Source organism: Dermacentor andersoni, chromosome 2, assembly GCF_023375885.2.
Source record: "Dermacentor andersoni chromosome 2, qqDerAnde1_hic_scaffold, whole genome shotgun sequence".
Classification (NCBI taxonomy): Eukaryota; Metazoa; Arthropoda; class Arachnida; order Ixodida; family Ixodidae; genus Dermacentor; species Dermacentor andersoni.
In genome coordinates, this window is record NC_092815.1 from 72,136,483 (window position 1) to 72,161,747 (window position 25,265).

Genomic DNA, 25,265 nt, shown 5'->3' on the forward strand with positions numbered 1-25,265 from the left:
GTTGTTACGACTTTGCACCGCTGCACCACTATCACGACTTTGTGGTCCCGTAGCGCTCGTCACCCGTTTCGTGACAGAGCGTTGGTAGCGAAGACTCCGAGCCAGGCGTCGATGAGAATAACAAAAGGGACTTTATACACTATATACAGGTCATTATACAGGACATGAAGGGATCGGCACTGGGGCCGAGAGCTCACAGCAAACGCGACTGTTCCCGCACGGCAACGTCCGGCGAAAATGCGTGACACATCTCGCTCCAGTCGAGAGCGGCACTGGCTCCCGGTGGGTCGGCGGATCCGGTTTTTCAGGCGGCGCGCCTCCGCTTATAAGCCCCCCAAAACCATTGTCACCCAAACGGCCCAATACAAAGCGAGCACTCGACGGTCGTCCGAGAGGTCCAACCGGCGACCGCGCTGGCCACCTGGTTCAATTGTGGCGGGCGCGGTGACCTTCAGGCAAGGGCCGGAGGTCACCTAGTGGGTGTCTACGGCGCCGGGCTGTCTGGCACTTGGCGACACGTCCGAACAAAGTGGCTCGCCGATGCTTCTCTCGCAGGACACCGCTGCCTGACGGCTCAGCATCTTGACTTTTCAAGGGAGAATTTGGGCGCTCGAAGGATACTTTTGCATCTTGCAGATTCGGAATCCGGGCTGGTGGTAATGGCACAACAAGGTCAACTTCTACTAAAACTTTTGTTGCCAAGCATAATAATCTTAGAACGCATTCAAACAGAATAACCTTAGTGTGCGTGCACGAAGGAATAGTTGACTTCGCCCATTGGCACTATAGTTGATCCAATCGAATACGCACCTTTCATTCATATCACCGTTTGGTCGCGGGGGCCGAGTTCGTTGACATGCGCTCGCTGGAAAGAAAATCCGGTTAACTTACGCGCTGCGAAGCTAGTGTCGGGTTTAGCTTGATCCTGATTTTAAAAATGCGCGTAAAATTTGCGACGTCTAACTTCACTTATAGAGGCTTGAATGAGTGTAGGCGTCAAGTTCTTTCGTCTTATGTCGGCAATCCAAAGCCGACGCTTGTCTACAGCCGCACGGCTGAGCGGCTGTAGACAAGCGTTATTTCTCTCTCTCTCTTTTTTTTTTTTTTTGCAGCTGAATACAGCACAATGGTAGCCCGTCGACCTCGAGTCATCTGAAATCACAGCAATCACAGACGGAACGCACTAGAATCACACTAATTCGCAATAAAATTGCAACCGTTCCAAGCTGCCGCTGGGAGAACCGGCCATTCGCACATACCAGGGCGAGCAGAAAAGTTACGCGGCGCGCTGGCTTGGGATTATGTTCCTCCTTGCCGATAAAACGGTCTACGTATAAAGATTCCACAGATGGGTGATTCCACGAGAGATCAACACCGGTCAAGAAATGCAGATTTTAGATTTCATTGAATATTTTGTATTTTATGCGCAATCCCTCGGTAGTACGAAAGTGAACGTGGATTTATTTTATGAGGAAAATATTTGCGAAATTCTTCACTGTGGAGGCGCCTAGTTCATGTACAAGGCATTCTCGCTAATTCACAACAATGTGAAATACAATTAATTAGAGCTACTAATATTTTACACTATTGCTGTTATGTCATATTTTGAATTAACTCTGACTTTTTATTTCATTTAACGCTAGCGCAGCAGTTGGTTTGGCGTCGTTAGAAATCATAGCGGTAACTTTGAAACATAATTCACATCTCGAAGAAAGCAAGCCTTTCAGACAGTGACGAGACTTTTTTTTTTAGTCTTATAGCTACTTATGGAGAATGGCGCTATAGAATCAAATAGCATTGCTTGACAGCCGCATTCGCAAGTGGAATTGAAGGCGAAGTTCTAAACGGGTGCAAAAGGATAAATCTCGAGTTAGGTTTAAGCGATCAATTAGTACTCCAGGACGTCCATACTCTAACTTTTAATGACAACAGTGCTGCCGAATGTTCGAAAATAAGATAAATGTAGTAAACATTGTCGCTGCGAATATGAAAACACGATATAGGCTCCCGTGGCACCTAATGATCCGTTCTAAATGGTAGATCTTGATCAGCTACTGAAAATGAAAGGGATATTTATGTTGCATTTCGATGAGACAGAAAATGCAGGTTCCAGAATCCGTCTCTATTTTTGTTGTTGTTGTTGTTATGAAGAAATGAATTATGCTGCACCTCCCCACACTATTTTGTCAATGCTATTCGTGGGTCTGCTGTGCCTACTCTGAGCGGTCTTCTGAGAAAGCAAGCGCTAGCACTCCATAGACCACGACTTCTAATGTAGACGTGAAAACATGTGACACCTACATTAATTCCCCCTGGTTGTCACTGGAAGTTTCAGTTGCAGAAGACCAGCGCTCCCCCTTCTGTCGTCATTTTCTCCACAACTACTAAGAGTAGATGTTGAGAGTACCTCCACCGTGCGCCTTATTTCTCGGCTCGTCGTGGTCACGTACATAAAGTTAACGCACCCCGCCGTAACACCGTCGCGTGTTCAATCGACTGGAATGAACTTCAATCGACTGGAATAATCTACCTACATAATTAGTAAGCATCAGTTACCCCGCTCTTTTTAAGAATGCACCAATCAACATAAAATAGTGTATGGTGGCAAATGGCATAATTACGTACTTATTCGTGAACATTGTCTCCTTGATAAAGTGTACTCTTTCTGTATTTTCATATTACGTAAGTCTCTTTTTTGGTTGTTATGAACACATCACTAGTTTTTTCATATCTCTTTTGTTCCCTGCACTGTGAATTTATAAGAACTAATTCTGTATTTTTTTTACTCTTGGAATGTATCCTCGTCCCTCCCCTTTGCAATGTACAGCAATGTACCTTGAGGGTATCACAAATGAAAGATAAGAAAATATCTACTGGCATGAAACTCTTTCTAGAATGGTAGTCTAGGCTGCTCAATGCTCAATGTTTGCTGCTCAATGTTTGCCCTTAGCATCGTTTAATGGAGGAGACCACGACTCAGCGCTTGGCAGCGGTCCTGCATTACATAAATCTAAGCCGTGTAGGCGTGGCCTTGCGTTAGTGTAGCAACTTGAGGGTCCAACAGTCACTGGCACAAAGAAAATTGCGAAAAATTGAGACAAAAGTGTGCTTAAAATCAGCCGCACATGCATGCTGCGCGAAGCTTTTCTTTGGGTCAGCAATTGTCGCGTTCAGTGCTGGACAATGCCAGCACCTTGCGTTGCTCCCAGTTCTTCACAGCATTTTTGGTAGTGCGAAAGGCATGGTATTACATTTTTCTGCAGGTTGGGCGACAAGAGCCAGGATATTCAGCGCCTGGAAAAGCTCGATCTCAAGCTCTCCGAGTACGCACCGAACGGCCTCCCCAGCGATATCGCACCCGTGCTGGGCATATTGTATCGCCATAGACAGAAGAAGATCGATAGTATATGTCGCGAGTTTCGGCAGATTGTCGACATGCTGTTCACTAAGGCTGAAGCTTCTTACATTTCAGGTGGGCATGGTCCGTACAACGCTGGCTGCTAAATTTGTTGTAATTCAATCTTCTGCAACCTCCAATTTTCGTTATTGTCCCCAACAGCCTATTCAAGTTTACTGCACGACGAAGGCTTCTCTCAATATTCTACAATTACTCTTGTTCTATGTCAGATAGCTTTCTGCTGCTTTTAAGTAACTCTGACTCGCCATGGTGACTCTGAATCTATGGCGTACTGCAATAGAGCAGAGAGCCGGGAATGGAGATCACTATTAAAAATGGTCGAATATTCGTTTCTGTTCTAAGCATTAGCGACTGCGAGTCTGCAGGGAGAAATAGAAAGAAATGACTGCATCGAATTATTTTGCTGCATGAAAGCCGCATTTGTTGCGCCGAGAAATCATTTATTTCTGTGTGAGCTTACGAGGCGGATAACTACTGCTGAATAGCTTGCAGTTACTCTATAAGAATGTATGTCGTACCTTTAGCGGGCCTACATACGAATTTGAAGTCTCACTTTTTGTCAAGTGGCTTATTATTTCGCCGGTTTCACCACAATTGCTCACCCCAAAAGAATGCGAGTTAATGTAGTCTCACGCTTGTGACCTTAAGGAAAAGCGACAGCCTACATGCGTCTGGTTATCTAATGATCCCTTGTTTCATTACTGTTGTTCTCATGCGCTCTATATAACTGGAAGGAGTTTCTGATTTACAAGCTATCTATACTGAGTTGTCTAAGCATCTATTTGTGAACGGCTTCAATGGTCTGCATGAAATAACTAAATAACTCCTTTTTTTTTTACCCGAGACAGACTCCACGCTGACTTTATCTTTCACTTTGTTTAGAAATGACAAAATATTCGGCATTTGACTCTATATTTGGAGGTCGTACTTATCAAACATTCAATTGGGAAATATAATTATTCGAATAATCCTACTTTTGAGATTATGCGACAGGGTTCAAATACAACTATTTTCCTTTGTGCGTTTACTACGCTAGCTGAGCGTGCACAATATCCTGTATTTTCTGCATTAATTGTTGTTACTTATTGTACATATTACACGCTTGTAAACTTTTTGCGTTGTTATTTTCATAGCCTATTACTCCTTAACGTGTGCACCTGCACTAAATGGCATACTTGCCATCTTTCGACTTCTTGCTTATCTTTCTTTCGCATCGTATGTTTGCTTTTTGATTGAGTCTTTCATTGAATTTCCTTGTGTTCATGATAAAGCATTCTATAATGTTCGTGTCATTAGCACTTGCCATTGTTAAATATACACTCCACGCTGTAACAGATAACTTCATTTCTTAATCATGTTTCGTCATTGCAATTTGTTCTTTCTACTATCTTTATCATTATAGCAGGTTCCCACGCACAGTCATTGACTATGAGACCTCTTTTTGTACATAACACGCATCCAAATATGTGTAGATCTATTGCGTCAACAAAATCTGAATATGAATCCGAAGAAAAAAAAAGTTTAACGCAGCACCTGTATATAGAGGTCATGGCAAAGGGCATGATGCGCCTGAATGAACCAATCGGGCGCGAAACATGTTGCGAGAGCAAATAATTTAACAAATTTCGTCCCCAATTTGAGCAATGGTGAAACTGCGGGTGAAAACTGCGCAGTGTAGCCCCTTAGGGTGCTTTGTGCCCTATTGCACATGTCAAAATAACCGCTGTTAATTCTGATTACTAATAAAAATGTAACAGTTTTCAGAAATAGGGGACTCAAATTTAGGCGGCACTGTGTAGTGGGCGTAAAAAAGAAAGCAAAGTGGGCACACAGCAATAGAAAATACGGTAAAGTAAAGTTTAGGCATTTTGCGTACGCAAAGCCGCTTGTAAGTGCCATTTCTAAAACTTCATAATATTGTGCAATATCTTGCGCATTCATTTTGAGGCAGCTCTAAGTGGCACTGCGCTCCGGTATTTATTTATATTCACCAAAGTGTGTTAGAGAAGAGATTTTCATGATATACGTATGTGTGTTTGCTGCGACAACCGTATCTCGACATGTTGTCGGTACTCCTATTTTGTTGTTTTTCACTGCTACAGTTTTAGCTTGTTCGTGTTCTGACGTGGCTCACAGTTTACCAAGCAGAATCGCTCGTTAAATACTCGATATTGTTCTCGCAGCTCAAGCTTTTTGAAATTTCAGGCGTCTAGTTCATATCTGTAAAAGCGACAACACTGACAGAAACAAGTTAGGATTCCTCATTTGTTTTGCTGATGTGAGTTTTACTAATGCTAGAGATGCAAGAAGATTGAGAATAATTTAATTTTCCACAGACAAAATTAATTACTGGCTGAATGTGTAGGACTTCGAGCGACGTCTAGCAGATCTTTGAATAGAGTATAACTTGGTATTTAACCTGCATTTACTTTGTACAGCAAGGGTACGTTTTATGTTTATGAAAGTGCTAAATGTAACGACACGTACATTTATGCCATCAAAATTTGGAGCATGAGTTATTGAACACCATACATCCCCATATACACAACGGCTAGTCCCTTACGGGTATTGTTCGAAGCACATAACAAGACGCCTTTCTTGTTATTGATAAGTGAATATATTATATTAGGCGATAACGCACTGGCCCTTTGCACTGTAACTAAAAGGTGAAAGTACGCCAGCAAAGTGTCTGGAACCACTTCAATAAAGCAGCGATCACAGCCTATCCCATTTTTGGCGTGGCAGTGGAAATAATCGGAATATATGAGCTGTGTTGTCTAATTTTATAGCAAATGGCATACAGCCAGCGTAACACGTCCCCCACAACTCTTCCAGTCAGCCATCATGTTGTTCCTAGTGACAACATGTTATATATATATATATATATATATATATATATATATATATATATATATATATATATATATATATATATATATATATATATATATATATATATATATATATCTGAAGTACGGAAGCCAGTAATGACTGTTGTGTCAAGTGACAAGCTGAGGGAATGGTCCTTCGATTCTGTCAGCAAGTATTCATCCAGTTGCTGCTTCAGCTTTATGCGTCGAAACTTTCTCTTCAACTCCGTTTCGACATCACGCACAAAAAAGAAGCACTGGCCTAAACGACGTAAAAAAATGCATTGCGATCGCTGGCCTCTGTTCACCAGATGCAACCTCTGTTGTGAATGTTAAAATGCTAGTTTGTTTCAACACTTGAGAAGCTTATTTCTGTGGTCGAACAAGAGCGAGTATTGGAGTAGTTTGCTATAAGCAGGACGATCCTCCACGACTCAGCTCAGAACATCAGCCACCATGCTCGATCTTACAACGAACCAAGAGATGATGCTTCGGGTGTGTCTGAATATGAGCATGTTCTGTCATTGCTGCGAAGAGTACTACTGAACATCCTGTATTCACACGCAACGCACCATATGCACTGGATAGTCATCGATGGCTTCTACGAAGAGCCACTGTGAGAAAGGCCAAAGATGACCGCCCATGTTTTTTTTTTTTTTTTGCCGAAAGCAGTGGAAGAACTTTTCACTTTTAAACGCTGGTTCGCAAGCACGTTTTCTTTCACACAATATTAGACATGAGGAAGAATGACAGCTAGGTCTTCTCGGATACCAGTTCGCAATTGGCTGTGGTCATTGTCCGCGAGTGGCGACAGGAGTAGGTCACTGTCAGTGTCGCCATCTTGCTGCTGCTCTTTCTTCTGGAACGAGAAAACCAGCGCCGGAAGCAGGGTAGACCTTTGAGCAGTGATGCGACTGTGCTGCGACTCCTTCTGCCGTGGGTCTTTTGGAAGTACAGAAATATGTACGGATTTATGGCGCTGTTCGAGGCGGATATAACACCAGACAGAGCCACCACGTTGGCGTTGAGGACACCTGGGTTGCCGAACGCCAAGATGACCTCTTGGACCATGTAGGGCACGTTGGTCACAAGAAAAGCACCGAACACCACGACCGTCATCTTCAGCGTTTTGACCTGCACGGAAAGAAGAATAAGGCAGGAATATTAAATCTAAGCACGGGATCTTGGTTACTCAGACGAAGCTAATCGTAGATTCCTCGAGAAGGTTTAGATCAAAGTTATTCAGTAGTGAAGGTGAAATAAATGAGATGTTAACTGATTTCTGCAGCGGTCCGATGCGTGAGAGACTCATTCTAATATGACCCATAGTAGCATGGTGATGATGATGCATGATGATGATGAGATCTTTCTTAATATATAATGGTTAGCAGTGGCGGCACCTTTAAGTAGGGCCGGTTACTCTACTCCTTTTTACACAAAAAGGAAAATAATGAAAGTCACCTGTAAGAAACAATCACAAAAAAAAAGATACTCTCAAGCCTAGAGTAAACTCACAAACCCAAGTCAAGCACACATAATCTAAAAGTCAAGCGACATAAACAAGTAAAACAAATTCAGTCTTACGATCTAGCCATTAACTGCATTAAAGTCAGGGCACAGAATATAACACTGAATAAGTTCACAGGAACCAACATGAAATTAGGGACAGAATGTAAAAAATCGGGCCGAATGCAAGACTAAGAACGAGCTTATACTACATGATAAATATTCTACTAAGTATTTGCGGAGAACATTGCTCGTTTCCAGAAATCTCCGGGGCGTCATTAAAGCCTCGCCTTTGCAATGAATGAATGGGATGGTTATGCACATAAGGATGTTCTTGAGGATGTTATTGAGGATGTTAAATGCCGTTAAATTACGTATTAAGCGTTGTTGTTGTGCGCCGTGTCACAAACTCTCATTTCCATTTATTTATCATTTCTTTACTTATATTGAAAACTACAAATAATTTCCCCTATCCTGTCCTTTCTGTCGTTGTTTGTTGGCTTCCTATGATTTGGACTAATAAATAGATTAAAAGTTTCGCCCCCTCAGTTTTCTTTCTTCTCGTTCATATATATGTATTTATATATCTTCGCAGTTTCACGAGCCGAAACCACGATCTCATTACCAGACATGCCGTAGGGGGGAAGGGGGTTCTAGATTAATTTTGTCCTGGGGTTCTTCAACCTACTCCCTGTGCATGATACACGGTACGTTTTTGCATTCACATCGAAATGCGGCAGCCCTGGCCGGGATTTAATCACGCGCCCTGGTGCATAGGCCTCCGCTCTGCCTTCTGCGCTCTCCCTCTGTCGTACTGGCGCGCCCTGGTCCGGACCTCATCCGAGTTTGCTGACAAGTAGCCGGCGGTTACCTTTCTTTTGTTAACTTTATTGTTTCTTTCTTATTAGTTTTATTGAAAGTGGTGGTTATTGGCAATGTGATCTCTGTTTCATCTCTGGGCCAGAGGGCAACTCTCTGGTCTGCTTCCATTCCCCCACCGGATCTACCAGTGGAATTTTTCCATCGCAGTGGAACCAGTAGCCTTCCTGTGGCTTTGGTACCTACGAATGGAGGAGCTATTCGTATGAAGAACCCCAAGGCCATTCGATCAGAGCTTCGCGCGATCTCGTCGCACTTCCAGCACATAACCGAGGCCCGACAGGGTGGACGTGGGGGATCCTCTGTTGTTCACCAGACCAGGCCTGTGTACTGGATCTGCAGAAGTGCACTAACTTTGCCGCGCAGCCGGTGAGCTTCTTTATCCCTCCTCACCTAGCTTACTGCAACGGCCTAGTCCGCGGTGTGGACATAAGCTTTAGTGCATCAGAAATCCTAGAGATATTTTCTGCAGCAGGTGTAGTTTCCGTGTACCGCTGTACCAGGCTTGTAGATAATAATAGGGTCCCTACAGAAGCAAAAATAGCAACATTTTCAGGGGCGGTTCGTCCATCAGAGATAAAGGCATGGCCATTAATCTGCAGAGTAGAACCTTTAGCTCCACGACCACTACAGTGTCTCAAGTGCTGGCGGTACGGACACAGAGCTAATGGCTATCGATCAAGTACTTGTTGCCGTTTATGCGAGAAAGGCCATCTTGTTAACTATTGCACGTCTCAGGCTCAGTCATGCTGTTTGTGCAATGTAAATCGTGCTGCCGACTACTCCAACTGTCCTGCTAGGACACAATAGATTCAAGTAATCAAAATAATTGAGAGGAGGCGGTGCTCTCGTCGAGAAGCCCTTGAAGTTCAGAGCAGGACCCATGATTAGGCCGATGTAACAGCCCGTCAGTCACTTGGCATGGACTCGTCAATTTCCCAGACAATTGCAACAGTGATAGAAAAAGCGATGGAAAAAGCATTAGAAAAGATTCTACTAAACCTATCTGACTCTTTAGCTAAAGTAATATCCACGCAATTGTGTGGTATGGCTCAGACAATAACAGACAGCGCACAAAAATCGGCCGCCTTATTTACAGTCACCTGTGTATCAGACTGATCGTCCCTCTAACAGTGTGGATTTAGCAAGAACTCGGACTTAAAACAGTTGATCATGAATGCCATTCTGATTCACACTCTCTGGCAATCGAGATGTGGATATGGGCACTCAACTTCTTAAACACACAAGATCGCCTAACAAGAAACCGTCTGATTCTCCTAACTATAAAACAAAAAAGAGGCGAAAGAACCCCTTGCGAGGACTGACTTTCTAAAATACAGTATTCTGGACCAAGCAGTTGCAGCTGCTTGTCGACCGTCAACATAGGGTGCCTAAGAATAGTCCAGTGTAACTGCCGATAAATACTTTCTGCAGCTACAGATTTATTATATTTGATCTCCCAACAATCTCCAGACGTTATACTATTACACGAATCTCGTTTGTCCTCTGACCAAGACTTCCATTTAAGCAACTGCAACTATTTTCGATTGGATAGACCTTCTCGAGGTGGTGGAATAGCTTCTTTCATTTCGTCTATCTTCTGTCATAGAGCAAAAATTTCACATCATACTCTATCATCCGATTGCGAAATCCTTAATATTAGAAATTATTCCTGGTTGCGCCCAGCTCTGTATTATTAACTCCTACTTTCCTGCTAGGGTGTAAGAAGTACGCTCACTTGATGTCACAGTGGCCTGCTGCAAAAAGAACATATTGTTTGTGCGAGACTTCAACTCAGATTATGTGCCATGGGGATTGCCCATTGACTCATCTGGAACACGCTTATAGTGTTGGAGTAATGTCAACAATTTCACATGTTTCAATGCTAAAGTTGCCCCTTATGCGTTCGCAGTCACGATCTGTCCTAGATTTGACATTTGCTACTTCAGGCGGTTAGATCTCTTCTTAGGCTGTGGTCGATGCCGCCACTAGTAGTGACCACCACCCAATTATTAGTGATATAATAACCCCCCCATTTCTTTGAACAAACATACGCAGACCATTTGTGGACCATTCAAAATTTAAAGATAACTTACAGTCAGATTTGTCTTCTATGACAAGTACAGAAAGCAATATTGAAACGATGAGCCTGTGTGCAATATTGAAAGGTACCATGTAAAATATCTGACTTTGTAGTCTCATCAACAAAAGGGGTACTGATTGTCCATGGTGGAATAGTGATTGCGCATGAAATTATAGAAGGCGAAAAGCTGCATGGAAGAAACCTATTTTCAAGCAGTGCCCAACGAATTGGAGTAAATATAAGTACACTGCTGCTTTGCTTAAGAGAACAATTTCATTAGCGAATGATAACGGTTATTTGTTTTTTGTCGAAAAACGGTAATAAAACGCACTGTTTAGGTTTCTCCGCTCTCGTAGGGCCGTTCCAGTGCCCGTAAATATTGACTCAGTTGTTCTGTCACCAAAGTAATTGTTAGAATATTTGATAAAATTGCTGAAGAACTAGAACAGCGCTTTACAACTCAGCTGCAGGCAAACTTTGTAGGGGCTCTGGCAGGGGATGATTTCTTAGGGGTAACAATGGAAGAGCTTGATAACGTTGTTCGGCAGCTCCCTGGCACAGCTCCGGGTTTAGATGGCATGACATCAGGCATGTTGAAAATATTGTTTGACTTCCTTGCCGCAATACCTCTCAAATATAGTTAATTACTCCCTCATGAGCACATGGATATCTCCTGACTGGAAAGTCGCAAGAATAATCCCCTTGCTTAAGAAGCAAGGAGCGGGAATGAATATAGATAATATAAGGCCAATCGCACTAACTTCGAATGTTATAAAGTTAATAGAAAGGATATTGCACATTCGTATAATCAAGTTTTTAAATGATAATACACTATTAAGCTCATGTCAAATTGGATTTACACCTGGATGGTCGATATGATGGGCACATGTCGATTTAGAGGGATGCATTAAACTTGCTCGACACAAGCGGCAGTATGCAGCTTTAGTGATCCTTGATTTAGCTAAAGCATACGACAGCATAGAGCATGTCATACTCCTTAATACATTAAAAAGCATGAGTTTTTCTCGGTATATTATAAATTTGATATATGAATTTTTAAAGGATAGGAAATTTTGTTTCGAACGTGGCATGTTGACGAAAAAATATATTCAATGAAGCGGAGTTCCCCAGGGACCTGTCCTTTCTCCTGTTTTGTGCAACGTTTTATTAAGCTCAATCCCATTGTGCGATACCGTACAAGTATATGTCTATGCAGACGACATAGCATTCTTTGCATAGGCGAGTGATATTTACTCGTTACAAAGAGAGCCGCAGTCATACTTACGAGCGCTTGAAACTTGGTTTGCGGATATTCGAATGTCGCTTAATGTCAACAAAAGTTCCTTGATTGCGTTGCCATTGAATATACCAGTTAATAGCTCTCTCCAATACCGTCAGGAAATAATTTCGCAAGTTGACTTCCTCAAATACTTAGGTGTAATATATGACGCAATACTGAGCTGACGAAATCCCATTGATCATGTTAAATCTAGGGCTGCACGCGCTGTTGGCATGATAAGCATACTTGGCCGACATCGCGCTGGGCAACGCAGCGATACCCTAATAATGATTTATCACCTGTACGTTCGACCGATACTGGAATTTGGGTGCGTGCTGTTCTCTGGTGAGTCAGCATACAAAGTTAACCCCCAGGTTCTTCTAGAACGGGAGGCTCTACCGAATTGTGTTGGTTTACCAAAATTTGTAGGTGACAATGTTTTATACCAAGAAGTACGACTGCCTACTCTTCCCTGCCGATTCCGCATTCTAACAGTAAAAACGCATTTAAAAATCTATGAATCTTCTTTCAGACGATCACAGTTTCTATTTATTAGTGAGATGAGGGCATTTTTCGATGAGCACTGGTCTCGCTTATATCGACCTCAGGTTTTGTTTGTGCAAGCTGAGCTAGATCCACTAAACGTTAATATACGCAAGATCATTTGCCCAAACAAGCTCTTGCCTAATATTAAGATTAAATATTTACACCGAATGCCCCATATTTAAATGGCATGCTACAATATCATTTAACACAATTGGGAATATATAGATAATGTGATCGCGACTGGTGATGCGTCAATGAGTGAGGAGATAACGGGTGTGGGTATTTTCTCCGAATCACTACCCTGGTCACATGCATTACGCCTTCCGGATTTCTCACCCATATTTATGGCTGAACTATCAGCCGTTATCTTAGCTCTTCGAAAACGTCCTTCAAATTATTCAACAGCGGTTATAGTGACTGATGGACCGTCTGTATGCATATCATACACTTCTATATATACATATAGACACTACTGCAGCCAATACATTTAAATCATGAGTCCCCTCAAACTTAAGCCAAGTGCGGTTGGTGTGGGTTCCAGGCCATCGTGGTATATTCTTAAATGAAATGGCAGACCCACTTGCACGGATATCTCTTGATGGACCAGCTATGTCCAGTATGTCTATTTCGGCTTATGTCACTGCGGCTAGGCTTAGAAAACTTTCCCTTTTCTAAGATTCTACAATATTGAAAATCCAAATATCAGAATGTAACCACTTGTCCTATTTTATGCGACAATAAACGGTGTCGCACACGTAAATTAGAAATCTCCATAACAAAATTACGATGCCGCATCCAACCATTAAATTTTTACCTATACAGGTCTGGTCTGGCCCCGTCCCCTCTTTGTCCAACCTGCCAGAAACACGAAAACATTGATCACTTTCTAATAGCATACCGTCGATTTAGAAATCAGAGGAATAATTTAGAATTTTCCTTCCGAAAATTGGGTATTTCTTTAACTACTCAAAATATCCTCTCCTTCGAGGCTTCTTCATTGGGCTTTAGCCACAGGAACATCTTCGTGGCGATTTGCGACTACCTTTGTGACAGAAGAAGGCTACCATGTTAATTCTCGAAATTATTATTTGGATAGATCATTAAATCATTCTGTCTTCGAAACTGTTATAATACTACCCAAAAACAATACAAAGTATGCTGTGTATAAATAATTACAAAATTTTTATTTCTATATATCTGCCATGTAAATATATTTTTAATTAACAAGAACGTTATACTTCCTCCCCATTTAATTTTCCGTTTTAGTTTTTCTCTTTCCCCTTCTCTTTCACTTTTATCCTTTAACTGCCGGCTTCTTGGCCAATCAAGCAAACAAGCCATAGAAAGCTGCCGCAGTGGGGTTCCTGAAATGTCTTGTGCGTGCCGCTGATGGTGCATGGGCCCTAGAGTAGAGAAATGACGCAACCAAATACACAAGTCGCATTTATTCCCGCATTACAGAGCTTACACGCGAAACATTTGGTCTAATCTTGCAGTTCGGCCCGCTCCCTGTTCTTAGTGGAGCCGATGAAATCAAAGGTGGTGGGCGAGAATCGGTATTCCTCTGTATTGTTGCCCGAGTCACTTCACGCTATTTCTGAACCCATACGTGCCGAACGCGGGAGCGCCTTGCCGAACAACGTTCAAAATTGTGAAAGGAATGACGCACTTCTAAACTCATCATGGACACCGATTCGAGCTCGCTGGATCATGCCCATTCTGGCGGAGTGAGAGCTCTCGAACGCGACCACTCCAGCTCTGATTGACACATGTGCTATCTATAGCTGCGCCTTCGTGAACGGCGCGGGCGAGGCTAAATTTAGCCCCGATCGCGTTATGAGTGTCGCGATAACGAGGCCATTTGCAGGCGCACGTGGCACGCGAATGATCGAGTAATAGCTTCTTCACGATAACAAAGTAAGGCGCATCACATATATTCACGCGATAGGAAGGCTACATGCTTAACTTATGATAGAGCAAGTTGAAGTCCTACGATATAAACTTGCAATCGTGCTCGCTCCCGTGTTCGTAGTGGGCCCGCCGTGGTGAAAGGTGTCGGGCTTGAATTGGTATCCCTCTGTCTTGCTGCCCGATTTTTTTCACGCCATTTATAGACCCTACGTGTCGAACGCGGGGTACCATTGCCGAACAAGCGCGCAATATCTGCATAAGCTTGCGCACTTGCAGGCCTTATAACTACTGATGGGTTTAATTTTGGTGGATTATACCTACCATTGCAGAGTCGGCTCTCTCAAACGCGACCACTCCTGCTCTGGTCGACAAATGTACTGCCGACCTATGTCTTTCTGAACTCCGAGGGAGAGGCGATATTTGGTTGCAATTACCTCATGTGTGGCGTGACAATGGCATCATCTGTACACGGGACACATGCATGCTCGACTAATCGCTTTTTTTTTCTCCACACAAAAATACCGAACTAATACGTGTGTAGTACGGTTGCAAAGACATAAGCGATAATATTGCAACATGTTTTCGCTACATGCGGTTTTAGCAAGCGACCCTCTATGCAGACCGAACTGAAAGACGTTTCGCGTCTAAAACAATCAGTCAACCTGATTCAAACAATCAGTCAACCTGATTCAAACAATCAGTCAAGTGTAATTAATATCTTGGCAGCTGTATTTACTAGCTCGTGAGCGACAAAATGATTGCCGTAACACCGAAGCGCCGGCGCCGGTACCACGCCGCTGGGCCACAGCAGCCACAGCTCGCCGGGCATGCTGGTTGTATGAGCTAGGTGCCTAACGTGTGGCGTCCTCACACCTTTCTGTATGTCTCGCTTCTTCCAACGATTAGGTATTAGCCCCAAAGGTGCCACATTTCATTCACCGTCAATGAACCGTCTGAGCAGAGTCGTCTCCTTATCACCTCGCTATCGGCATAAACGGAAAGTCCCTTGCTTTCTTGAATTTATCCAATATGACAGACAGCGACCTAACAATACCAGCAAAACAACATAGAACTAAGCAATTCAGCATCTAATGCAGGGAGCAAAATTTGCTCAACATAGTACGCTGTAAACTATGTCATAAGCTTAAATAGTACATCTGCATTTGCTTTTGCAGCCGCCTTTTTTTCGTTGTCGTCATTTGTCGCCGTTGTTGCCGTTGTTTTTCCTCGAAGCTGTATATTGACCCTTTTCGTGGAGCAGTTTGTTCTAGAGAAACGAGATGACGCTTTCGGCGGCGCGCCGCACGTAGCCTCAGCCACAGCGCACGAACACGAAACCACTACCGCTTCCACCTTGCTTCTGTGCGAAGAGCTGTCGGAAATACAACTGAGTTTTCGTTAAGGCACTATGCTTCAATCATGCATGATTGAATCATGTGGTTTGAAGATGTGTGCAGTAGTTGGTTGCAAAATTAGTGACTGGCATATTAAGGAATGGAATGAATCTCTGTTGTCAAGTTCGCGGACCGCTGCTGCAACTGTTCGTGCGTGTTACTGTCACTTCGACATGTAGGGCTTTGCTCGAGGATACAGAAATTTGCTCATCCACCAGCGTTGTATCGCGAACCTTGGAAGAAAGTGCTTCAGCCCCGGAACGTCGGCAAGAGTAAGTACCACTCGTTAAAGAATGGCAAAGGGAGTAGCCCCGCGTCTTGTCATAGTAAGTTTCGCGCACAGTATCAACACACAACTGCCCCAACTGGCACGGAATCTTATGCACACTCTATCACCAACTTCTCAAAAAGTGAATGGGCCTACACCTGGATATATGCGCACCATATGCGCACAATAAATGACGGACTACACCGATAGCGCACGAATGTTCGAAGCTGATTGTTTTGCCAGCAGTGGCAAATTACTGAGCTAGAATTTACTATTCGGATGATTGGGTAACTTGTCATGTTCATTTTTCAAGCTTCCCATATGCCAAAACTGACTTCAGTTTTTTTTTTTTTTTTTTGTGACACCGACTGACTTCAGCATGGGAAATACCACAGTACAAAAGATAAAGAGCCGGTGGATAGAGAAATCTCAAAGAATACGAGAAAGGGCGTTGGAGTGGTCAAGGTGTTGCTTAGGTGTTGCTCTTGGCAAAGCTGGCGGAGTGTTCTGCGAGTTGGCAAGTCATGGATTGAAGCGAGTTTTAAGAGGGTCTTTCATTTTGCTGTTGTGTAGCATGGGAGTGCGAGAATGTGGCCAAATTTTGTGAAATCGAGTTCAACGCGCTCCAATCGTACACTGTGAATATCTTGGTGCAAGACAGAGCCATAAAGTTTTTACCGATTATTGTCGTCAATTTGCCCGCAGGACAAGCATTAATGCTTTATACAGAAATGTGGCTAAAATTATAACAATATGTTTTGTCCAATGGGCACGGTATCCAAGATTAAAATTACAAAATCAGCAAAGAGATGGCAATGGAATGTGCCAATCCATTCTACAATATATTAATGATCGTGGTCTATGTATTTGCTCGTGTGCCAAATAAGACCTAATTAGATGCCTTTGTTAACTATACTATACATTATTCACGCATACTAAATACTTTGTTTTATTATTGCACGTGTGTTTAATCTGAGTTATTGCTTGTCTGTGTGTCACAGGGAGCATACATGTCATTGTTATTTATTAAGCAACTTTGGAACACATTCACAACGTACACAGACTCCAGCAACATGTCTACACAGATGGTTCGGTAAAACTCAACACCTCAGCTGTTGAAGTCATGATACCGGGAAAATCTGAAGAAATCAAAATAAAATATTCAAGTTTGACCACGTCAACGGGTGCTGAACTTGCGGCCCTCCGTGCTGCACTTGATTTCATTAATCAGGAATTACCGCCGCAACAATGGATAGTCTTTTGTGACTCCAAGGCAGCCCTTCAGTGCATACAAAGCCCAATGCGCCACGGACCCAATGAACAACTGGCCTCAGAAATTCGACACATGTATCATCGCAGCCATGACAAGGGACACAAGATAATCTTTCAATGGCTTCCTGGACATTGCAGCATTAGCGGGAATGACCACGCCGACGAAGCCGCCCGATCTGCACATGAAAATGATCAGCGAGTCTTCATTCCGCTTTCGCCAACAGACCCTGCGGCTGGGCTGCGACTGATGTGCCGTGAATGTACTTTGCCTCTGTGGGACTCGAACGCTTTTACCATGTGTCGTTTGCGTTCGTTGTCTCCGGACATACGGCTGCACCTACCACCTGGGTTACCGCGACGTGAACAGACCATGCTGTACAGTCTGTGGCTAGGCGTTGCATTTAGGAACTCGTATGCTTTCCTTATTGGAATGGCCAACAAACCCACGTGCGCCACATGCAACAGCGATGAGACGCTCGCACATATTATCAGTGTCGGTTCGCGATATAGTGCCCAGAGAAAAGTGCTGTGCAGAGTACTGGACCAGTTGGACAATTGTTCACTCTCAGAACTGAAAGCTTTAGGTCAGTACTCCCACAGAACATCCACGCTAAAAGCCTTACTCGCGTTATTAAGGTTCCTGCGGTCTGCTGGGCTTCACGATAGACTGTAAGAACGCTGCCCCTACCGCTCTGCAGTGTACGCGGTTTGGTCGGGCTCGTCTCTATTTCTTTTTATCTCCCCCTTCGGCTCTCTTTCTCTTTTTATCCCCCTTCACCCTACCCCCCGTGCAGGGTAGCTAACCTGAACAGCCTCTGGTTAACCTCCCTGCCTTTCTATGCAGCCTTTTCTCTCTCTGCCGCTTCAATACTGTGCAGTATACAGGGCTTGAGAGTCAGCTAAGTTGTATGGTTTATGAACCGTTTTTCGAACGGATTCATCTGAACGCAGGTAATGTTCTAGCTGAAAGTAATGAGGTTACGCTCTTCTGTGACATAGAAGTTCTCCAAAATCGCTAGTAAAAGAGGTCATTCACAAAAATTCGTTAAAAAAATTCCGCGTTCTCATTTTTCTGACGGGATGCGTATATCTCCGTATGTAACCTAGCTACAAAGACTAAGCTGCACTTTTACTTGTAAAATTTTATTTCGCCTAAAGAGCCACACCTATAGAACTACTATGCTTATTACATTAAAGGCTAATTGGTTTTAACTTTCAGTCAATATATACTGCAAGTTCGTACGTCTTAGCGCTCGCGGGCATCGAACATAACCGTACCCAGTTTATTTCCAAATAAGGAGGAGGAGGAGGAGGAGGAAAAAACTTTATTCTTGTCCTGTACAAGGTGTTGCCACCCGCCTGGCTAGTCCCATGTTGGGACCGGGAGGTCAAGCCTCCTAGCCCTATCACGGGCGTACTGGACAGCCAGGACTTGAGGGATATGATCTGGAGATCTTATCATTCCTAAAAACCGATTCCGGGAAATGCCAGGGCCGAGCGACCCACACTCCCAGAGCATATGTTCAAGCGTGCATATCTCCTTTTTGCATGCTTTGCATATAATATTCATGTCTGCAATGTCATACCATTCCTTTATTTGTGCAGGTGAATAATAAGACTCTGTTTGTAATTGCCTAAGTGTAACTGCTTGTGCTCTGTTTAGTCTGTAGTGAGGGGGTGGAAACTCCCTCCTTCCCATGTAGTAATGTTTTGTAATTTCATTGTATGTATTTCCAAATAAAACAGGCTATAAAAATCCACTCTTTTGGCAAAATAGCAGAACAGCAGGAGATGCAATCGTAGCGGAGCACAGTTTATGCCGTATCAAGAGACATCAAAACAGAAATAAAATGAGCAGTAAGCCGCCAGTTATGGTAGATTACTTCTTCCGACGCTATACCTTATCCGGAAATTACCGTATCTTTGTTTTATTCTGCCGGGTTCCGTGAGCATTAATTTGCTTCGCGGGACATCTGTCACTCGTGCACTCTGCCTCGCAATCTCCGGTCTGCCTGAAAGGGCGCCCATAGACTTCCGCTAAATCACTAGCCCGTACATGACACCTTTATACTCGGCTCTTAATTTCCTTCGCACGATTACTTCCTACCCTTTATGTGACAGCCTAGGCTCGCAAAGAGAGTAATTATACAGGCCTTCGTTCTTGACCGTATAGCCTTTCTTTTTTTTTTATGTGCAAGTCCGCCTTTTTTGTTTGTAACGTGGAATGTAACTTGAAGGGTAAGATAAATGAAATGAAATTAGCTTGTATGTCATAATGCACACTAGGAGGAGGGGGAGGACGAAATAAAGAGACAAGGAAGGGACGTTAAACAGAAATGCGTGTTGCTCGCTACCCTGCTCTGGGGGACGGGAAATAGGGAATAGAAAGATAAGATAGAGAAAGAGGGATCCCGCGGTGGAGTTCGCGCACGCACGCGGAGGTCCTCAGCGAGTCAAAGGTGTTCACATAGGCCATAATGCACAGTAAATGCAGATGAGAAGACTGCCGATAAAAGATGCACCCACGCAGCCTGACGAGCCCGCAGTCCCACCAAGATACACTTCGGCAGCAGCAAAATAGAACAAATCAAGGATAAAATATTAAGAGCATTCAAGTTAATGCCCGAACGCTTGTCTCTTAAAACATCTCCATAGCCCGAACCAACGCGTTTGCTGTGTGTATGCACTGGCCTGAGCGGAACGGACTTTAAACATCAAGCTGACGTTGTCGAATGTTTCGCTAGTTGCTAACGTCGACTGTTTTCTGTCGGTCTCGTCTCGCGCAACATCGAGGTGTCGCAACGCCAGCAACACCACTGGTGGCGCCCTCCATCACGCCACCGTTTGTGAGGCACCTAGCAGCGGCTAGGGCACTGTTCAGAAGGCGTTGCTTCGCGTGCTGCGCCATCGTTACTATGTCGCACCCACGTATAATTCGAACATCGTCCGAGAAGCTTAAGTGCAACGCTAAGCCTCGCTATCATTGGCAGTGTTTCGCACTTCAGTAAGAACTGCCACGTTTCTTTTTTGTTGCTTTCTTGTAAATTTGCATGATCACCTCTCATTTTACCAAATAGGACGATACGGATCTTTTTTTCATAAGTTCGTTCTTTTGCTTGTCATATATTGGTTCAGGCAAGGCACGACGTAACGTGAAAGAGATACCCGAGCAGGGTTGCCTGAAAACAAACAAACCTCACCCGTTTTCAAGATGACCGTTCTGACCCTTGAGTCTTGGGCACTTTGCAAAAGTGAATAGGCGGAAGGGTAAACTTAGAAAGTTAGGCACCGCAGTTTGCTTTTTATAATATAACAGTTCACATGGTGTCTTGTAATTCAGACCACTTTATGTATATTATAAAAATTATAGTCTCCATTGTGCGAACTTGGAAGGGAAAAAAACGTGGAAAGAAAATATTCTCCCGGAGGAAGTCACTCAAGAGCAGGGATGGCAAACAGCAGGTGTTAGAAGAGCCGGCGCCAAATCGCGGGAAGCTAACCCGAACGCCATGGCGACGCCTTTGGCTCCCCACAGCTACAAGTCTAGCGGCGCAGCGCTGAAGACCAAGATTATTAGGGCAAGCCGAATGCCTGTTCTTCCCAAAGAAGATACGAAGATCGTTATTAGACCAAGAGGTGGGCTGAATATTTCCAAAATTGGAGCGGCCACGGTGGCTGACGCAATACTTGCAGCCTCCGGCATCAGCCAGCACGAGCTCACGCAAGACACTCTGTGCCCGAACTTACAGCAAAACATCATGGTGGCCAGCACTCCCAGACGAGAGAATGCCGATCGATATGCCCGCATCAAGCAAATCCGAATCACAGGCAAGATCTACGAACTCTGCGCGTACGAGACAGCCCCGCACTCCACGTGCAAGGGGGTCATTCGTGGCATACCGTTACAAGACGACCCAGCGACGGTGGATGGCAAGATTGTTAACCAGAACAATCCTCTTGCACTAGCAGCCAAGAGAATCGCTCAGACTGGGACCATCATCATCGCCTTTGACGGGCAGCGGGTACCGAATTTTGTCAGGTACGGAACGCTCCTGATGAAATGTTCCCTATATCGAAAGCAAGTGGACGTATGCCACGTCTGCGGAAGACTCGGGCATCGCGCCGATGTATGTCCAACACCGAGCGACGTCATCTGTCGGGGATGCAACCTGCCAAATCCAGATCAGCAGCATCAATGCACACCAAAATGCAAGATATGCGGCGGTCCGCACCTTACAGCCGGCAAAGAGTGTGCGCATAGATTCAAGACGCCATACATTGTTCGCCGACGACGCTTCGAGCGTGCCAGGCAGCAAGAGCAGCTCCCCACGCCGTCGATCGTTCGATCCTCCGATCCGCAAGCCTCATCCAGCACCAACCTTAGGGGCAGAAGACGCTTGCGCTCGAGAAGCCGCTCTACAAGCCGACGGGGCTCAAGAAGTCGCTCTACCTCGAGATCGCGACTCACATCGCCTTCTCCAGCGCGCTCCAGCTCCAGAAGCTGCTCCAAGTCCCGTACTGAGAGCGACTCTTCCAACAGCTCCCGTCCGAAGACCCCCAACGGCGGTAAAGGCAAGTCCTCTCTAACGTGGGCCGATAGGGCCCGTGGCAACCAAACGCAGGCGTTCAACTCTCAAGACTCGCACGACCTGCGTCTCACGAATGAGCTCGAAGAACTTAGGCGTGCCAATGATAGTCTCAGGAAGGAAAACGCTCTGTTCAAGCAGGAAATCAGTCGGCTAGCCGCCGAGATGGCGGAAATACGAAGATTGGCGCTCACACAGCCAGCTTCTCAGCCTACCGCACGCTCTTCGGCCATGGACACAGTGGAGGCCCCTCCCAAGACGGTTGCAGTGAAGCGGCGTGCCCTGGATGACTCAAGGGGAGACGAAATGGTAGAACTCCTGTCTGATCTCAAGAACGCCATCTCCAACATACAGACAGGTCTCTCTCACGTACAAGAAATGATCGCGCACCCTCAGCTGGGCCTGGTCGCCCTCAGCGCTAGAATACTTAGGCTGGAGGGGACCAGCCACGCATCTTTGCCAAGCACATCTACAGCACAAGTCCCAAAGTTGCACAGCGTCATTGCCTCACCCACGGAGGGTGCCATTATGAATGCGGCACTTTCGCAATCCATTCCCAAGCCCAAACATGGATAACAGAACTAACGTCATAACAATGTGGCAGTGGAATTGCGCAGGGTTCGTCAGCAAACGGGCGACCCTGCGACAATACCTAAAAAGCGTAAAAGAGAAACCCCAAGTAATCGCCTTGCAAGAAACGCTCACATCATCACCTATCAAGCTCCCCGGTTTCCTTACGGTGGCTTCCACTGAAGGAGGAAGGGGGGTCGCTATCCTGGTCTGTAAAAAGTTCACGTGCCTTCAGCGAGACCTTGGTCCCGCGGACAATGGGATCGAGTACGTCATGGCCGAACTCCTTGTCGACCCCCCTACGCACCGCTTAAAAAGAAACAGTATCTTCATACTGAATGTTTACTGCAGACCCAGCGTTCACAGAGCCAGGCCTGGTGATATTCTCAAGAAGGCCGTGCATTTGGCCGGCTGTCAGCCTCTAGTCGTCATGGGGGATTTTAATGCTCAGCATCAGGCGTGGGGCTATTGTACCAATACCAAGAAGGGTAGAGACATATGGGACGCGGCAACGGAGGAAGATCTTACGCTGATAACCAATAAAGACTTTCCAACCAGGAGAGGGAACTCGGTGTGCCGAGATACGACTCCGGATCTTACCTTTGTCAAGAACCTGGAAAACGTCAAGTGGACCAACACAGCCATGGACCTCGGTAGCGATCATTGCATCATCGAAGCGGTGATAAAGGCTGCCCGTAACAAAACGAGGACCTTTAGGTTCACTGACTGGGACTTGTTCCGAGCCAACCGCTCCGAGCGCGTCCTTAACGATGATATGGACTTAGACTCTTGGTGCGACGAGATAAAGAAGGATGCGGCTAGAGCCACCAAGGAGGTGACAACCGATCTGGAGGTGGACAGGATGGACAGTAGGCTGGCGCACCTATTGGAAGCCAAGCAGGCACTGCTCGCGAGATGGAAGACTCAGCGCCATAACAGAAGACTACGCAAGAAAATTTCCGATATAAACAAGATGATAGAGGCTCATTGCAAGGTGCTATGCAAGCAGCAATGGGACGAACTGTGCGACTCGGTGGAGGGCCAGCTCAAGAACGGTAAAAGCTGGGGTCTCCTTAGGCACCTACTGCACGATGGCAACACCAAGTCCAACCAGAAGAGAGCTTTGGCGAAAGCTGTCCATTTGGCGACCGACTCGACTCCAGATGAGGCAGTCACGGAGCACCTCATAGACAGGTACCTGGAGGCCACGGACGATCCGGTGCCCCCCCAGTTTCCCGAGTACGAAGGGCGTGACGTACCATCTATGGACGAGGATTTTACCGTGGCTGAGGTCAAGCGAGTTCTCGCATCCCTCAACGGCAGATCTGCCCTTGGGCCCGACGGGATCACCAACAAAATGCTCAAGCATCTCGACGACGCCTCAATCGAGTTCCTTACACACAAGATAAATGATATCTGGTGCAGCGGCCTCATTCCCAAGAGCTGGAAAGCAGCCCACACAGTACTCATACCGAAGCCAGGTAAGGCGCCGAGCATCGACAATCTCAGGCCCATCTCCCTGACGTCGTGTGTTGGAAAGATGGCCGAGCACGCCATGCTTAACCGCCTCACTGACCATCTCGAGTCTAACGAATGCTATACACACAACATGATTGGCTTTCGGTCGGGGCTTTCGACTCAGGACGCCATGAGACTGATCAAGCACCAGATCATTGACTCTACCTCCGCCGACACTAAGGCGATTCTCGGCTTGGATCTGGAAAAGGCTTTTGACAACATATCGCACGCCTTTATTCTCAAGAGCCTGACAGAGTGTAACGTTGGCAAACGGGCGTACAATTTCGTGCGCTCCTTCCTTTCCTCAAGGTCCACTAGACTCAAGATTGACGAGTTTTTGACCCACGAAATCCAGCTTGGGCCAAAGGGAACACCTCAGGGGGCAGTGATCTCTCCGACGCTGTTCAACATCTCCCTGATCAACCTGTCGAGGGCCTTGAACAAAATCCCGAACATTAACCACACGATCTACGCGGATGACATCACCATCTGGTGCTCCAGTGGATGTGAAGGGCAGGTCGAGGGTGCTTTGCAAGAGGCCATCGATGTGACGGAGCGGTATCTTATCCCCACCGGGCTAAGGTGCTCGCCCGCTAAATCCGAGCTCTTGCTCTACAAGAAGAGGCCCAGAGGCGGTTCACACCGGTCCTGGAAGCCAGCAACAGAGAGCCGCATTACGTTACTCACCGGTAAGGGCTCCCCAGTACCGCGGGTAGACACTATCAGGGTCCTAGGAATGTTCATCGAGTCGAACGGGGCCAATGGAGCCGCCCTCAAACGCATTTGCTCCAAGACCGAAAGCGCCCTCGGCCTGATCCGAAGAATCGCCAACAGGTACCGCGGAATCAAGGAAGACAATCTGATCCGGATTATCCACGCCTTCGTGTTATGCCACCTCGCTTATTCAGGGGCTATGCACAACTGGCTCGTATCGGAGCGCAACAAGATCAATGCCCTAATCAGAAGAGTCTTCAAGCTTGCCCTCGGCCTTCCCATCCGAACGCACACAAAAGACCTCCTCAATTTGGGAATTCACAACACGTTCGAAGAAATCATTGAAGCCCAAGAATTTTCCCAGTTTGTCAGACTTTCCGGTACGCCAGCGGGCCGAGCCATACTTGGCAAGCTGGGACGTAACCCCACGGTCGTCAGTCTCGACGCTGTG

General features: G+C 45.4%; 1 protein-coding gene across 2 annotated transcripts in view; it reads right to left on the reverse strand.

Annotated features, from left to right (window-relative positions):
• Nucleotides 1-6,498: 6,498 nt before the first annotated feature.
• The window catches only part of LOC126541862 (vasopressin V1a receptor-like), a 76,018-nt gene continuing 57,251 nt past the window's right edge, over nt 6,499-25,265 (reverse strand). For both annotated transcript variants that reach the window (XM_055076986.2, XM_050188804.3), the window contains one exon: nt 6,499-7,422. In XM_055076986.2, coding sequence (XP_054932961.1) covers nt 7,042-7,422 — 381 coding nt within the window. In that variant the 3' untranslated portion in view covers nt 6,499-7,041. The remainder of the gene's footprint in view (nt 7,423-25,265) is intronic.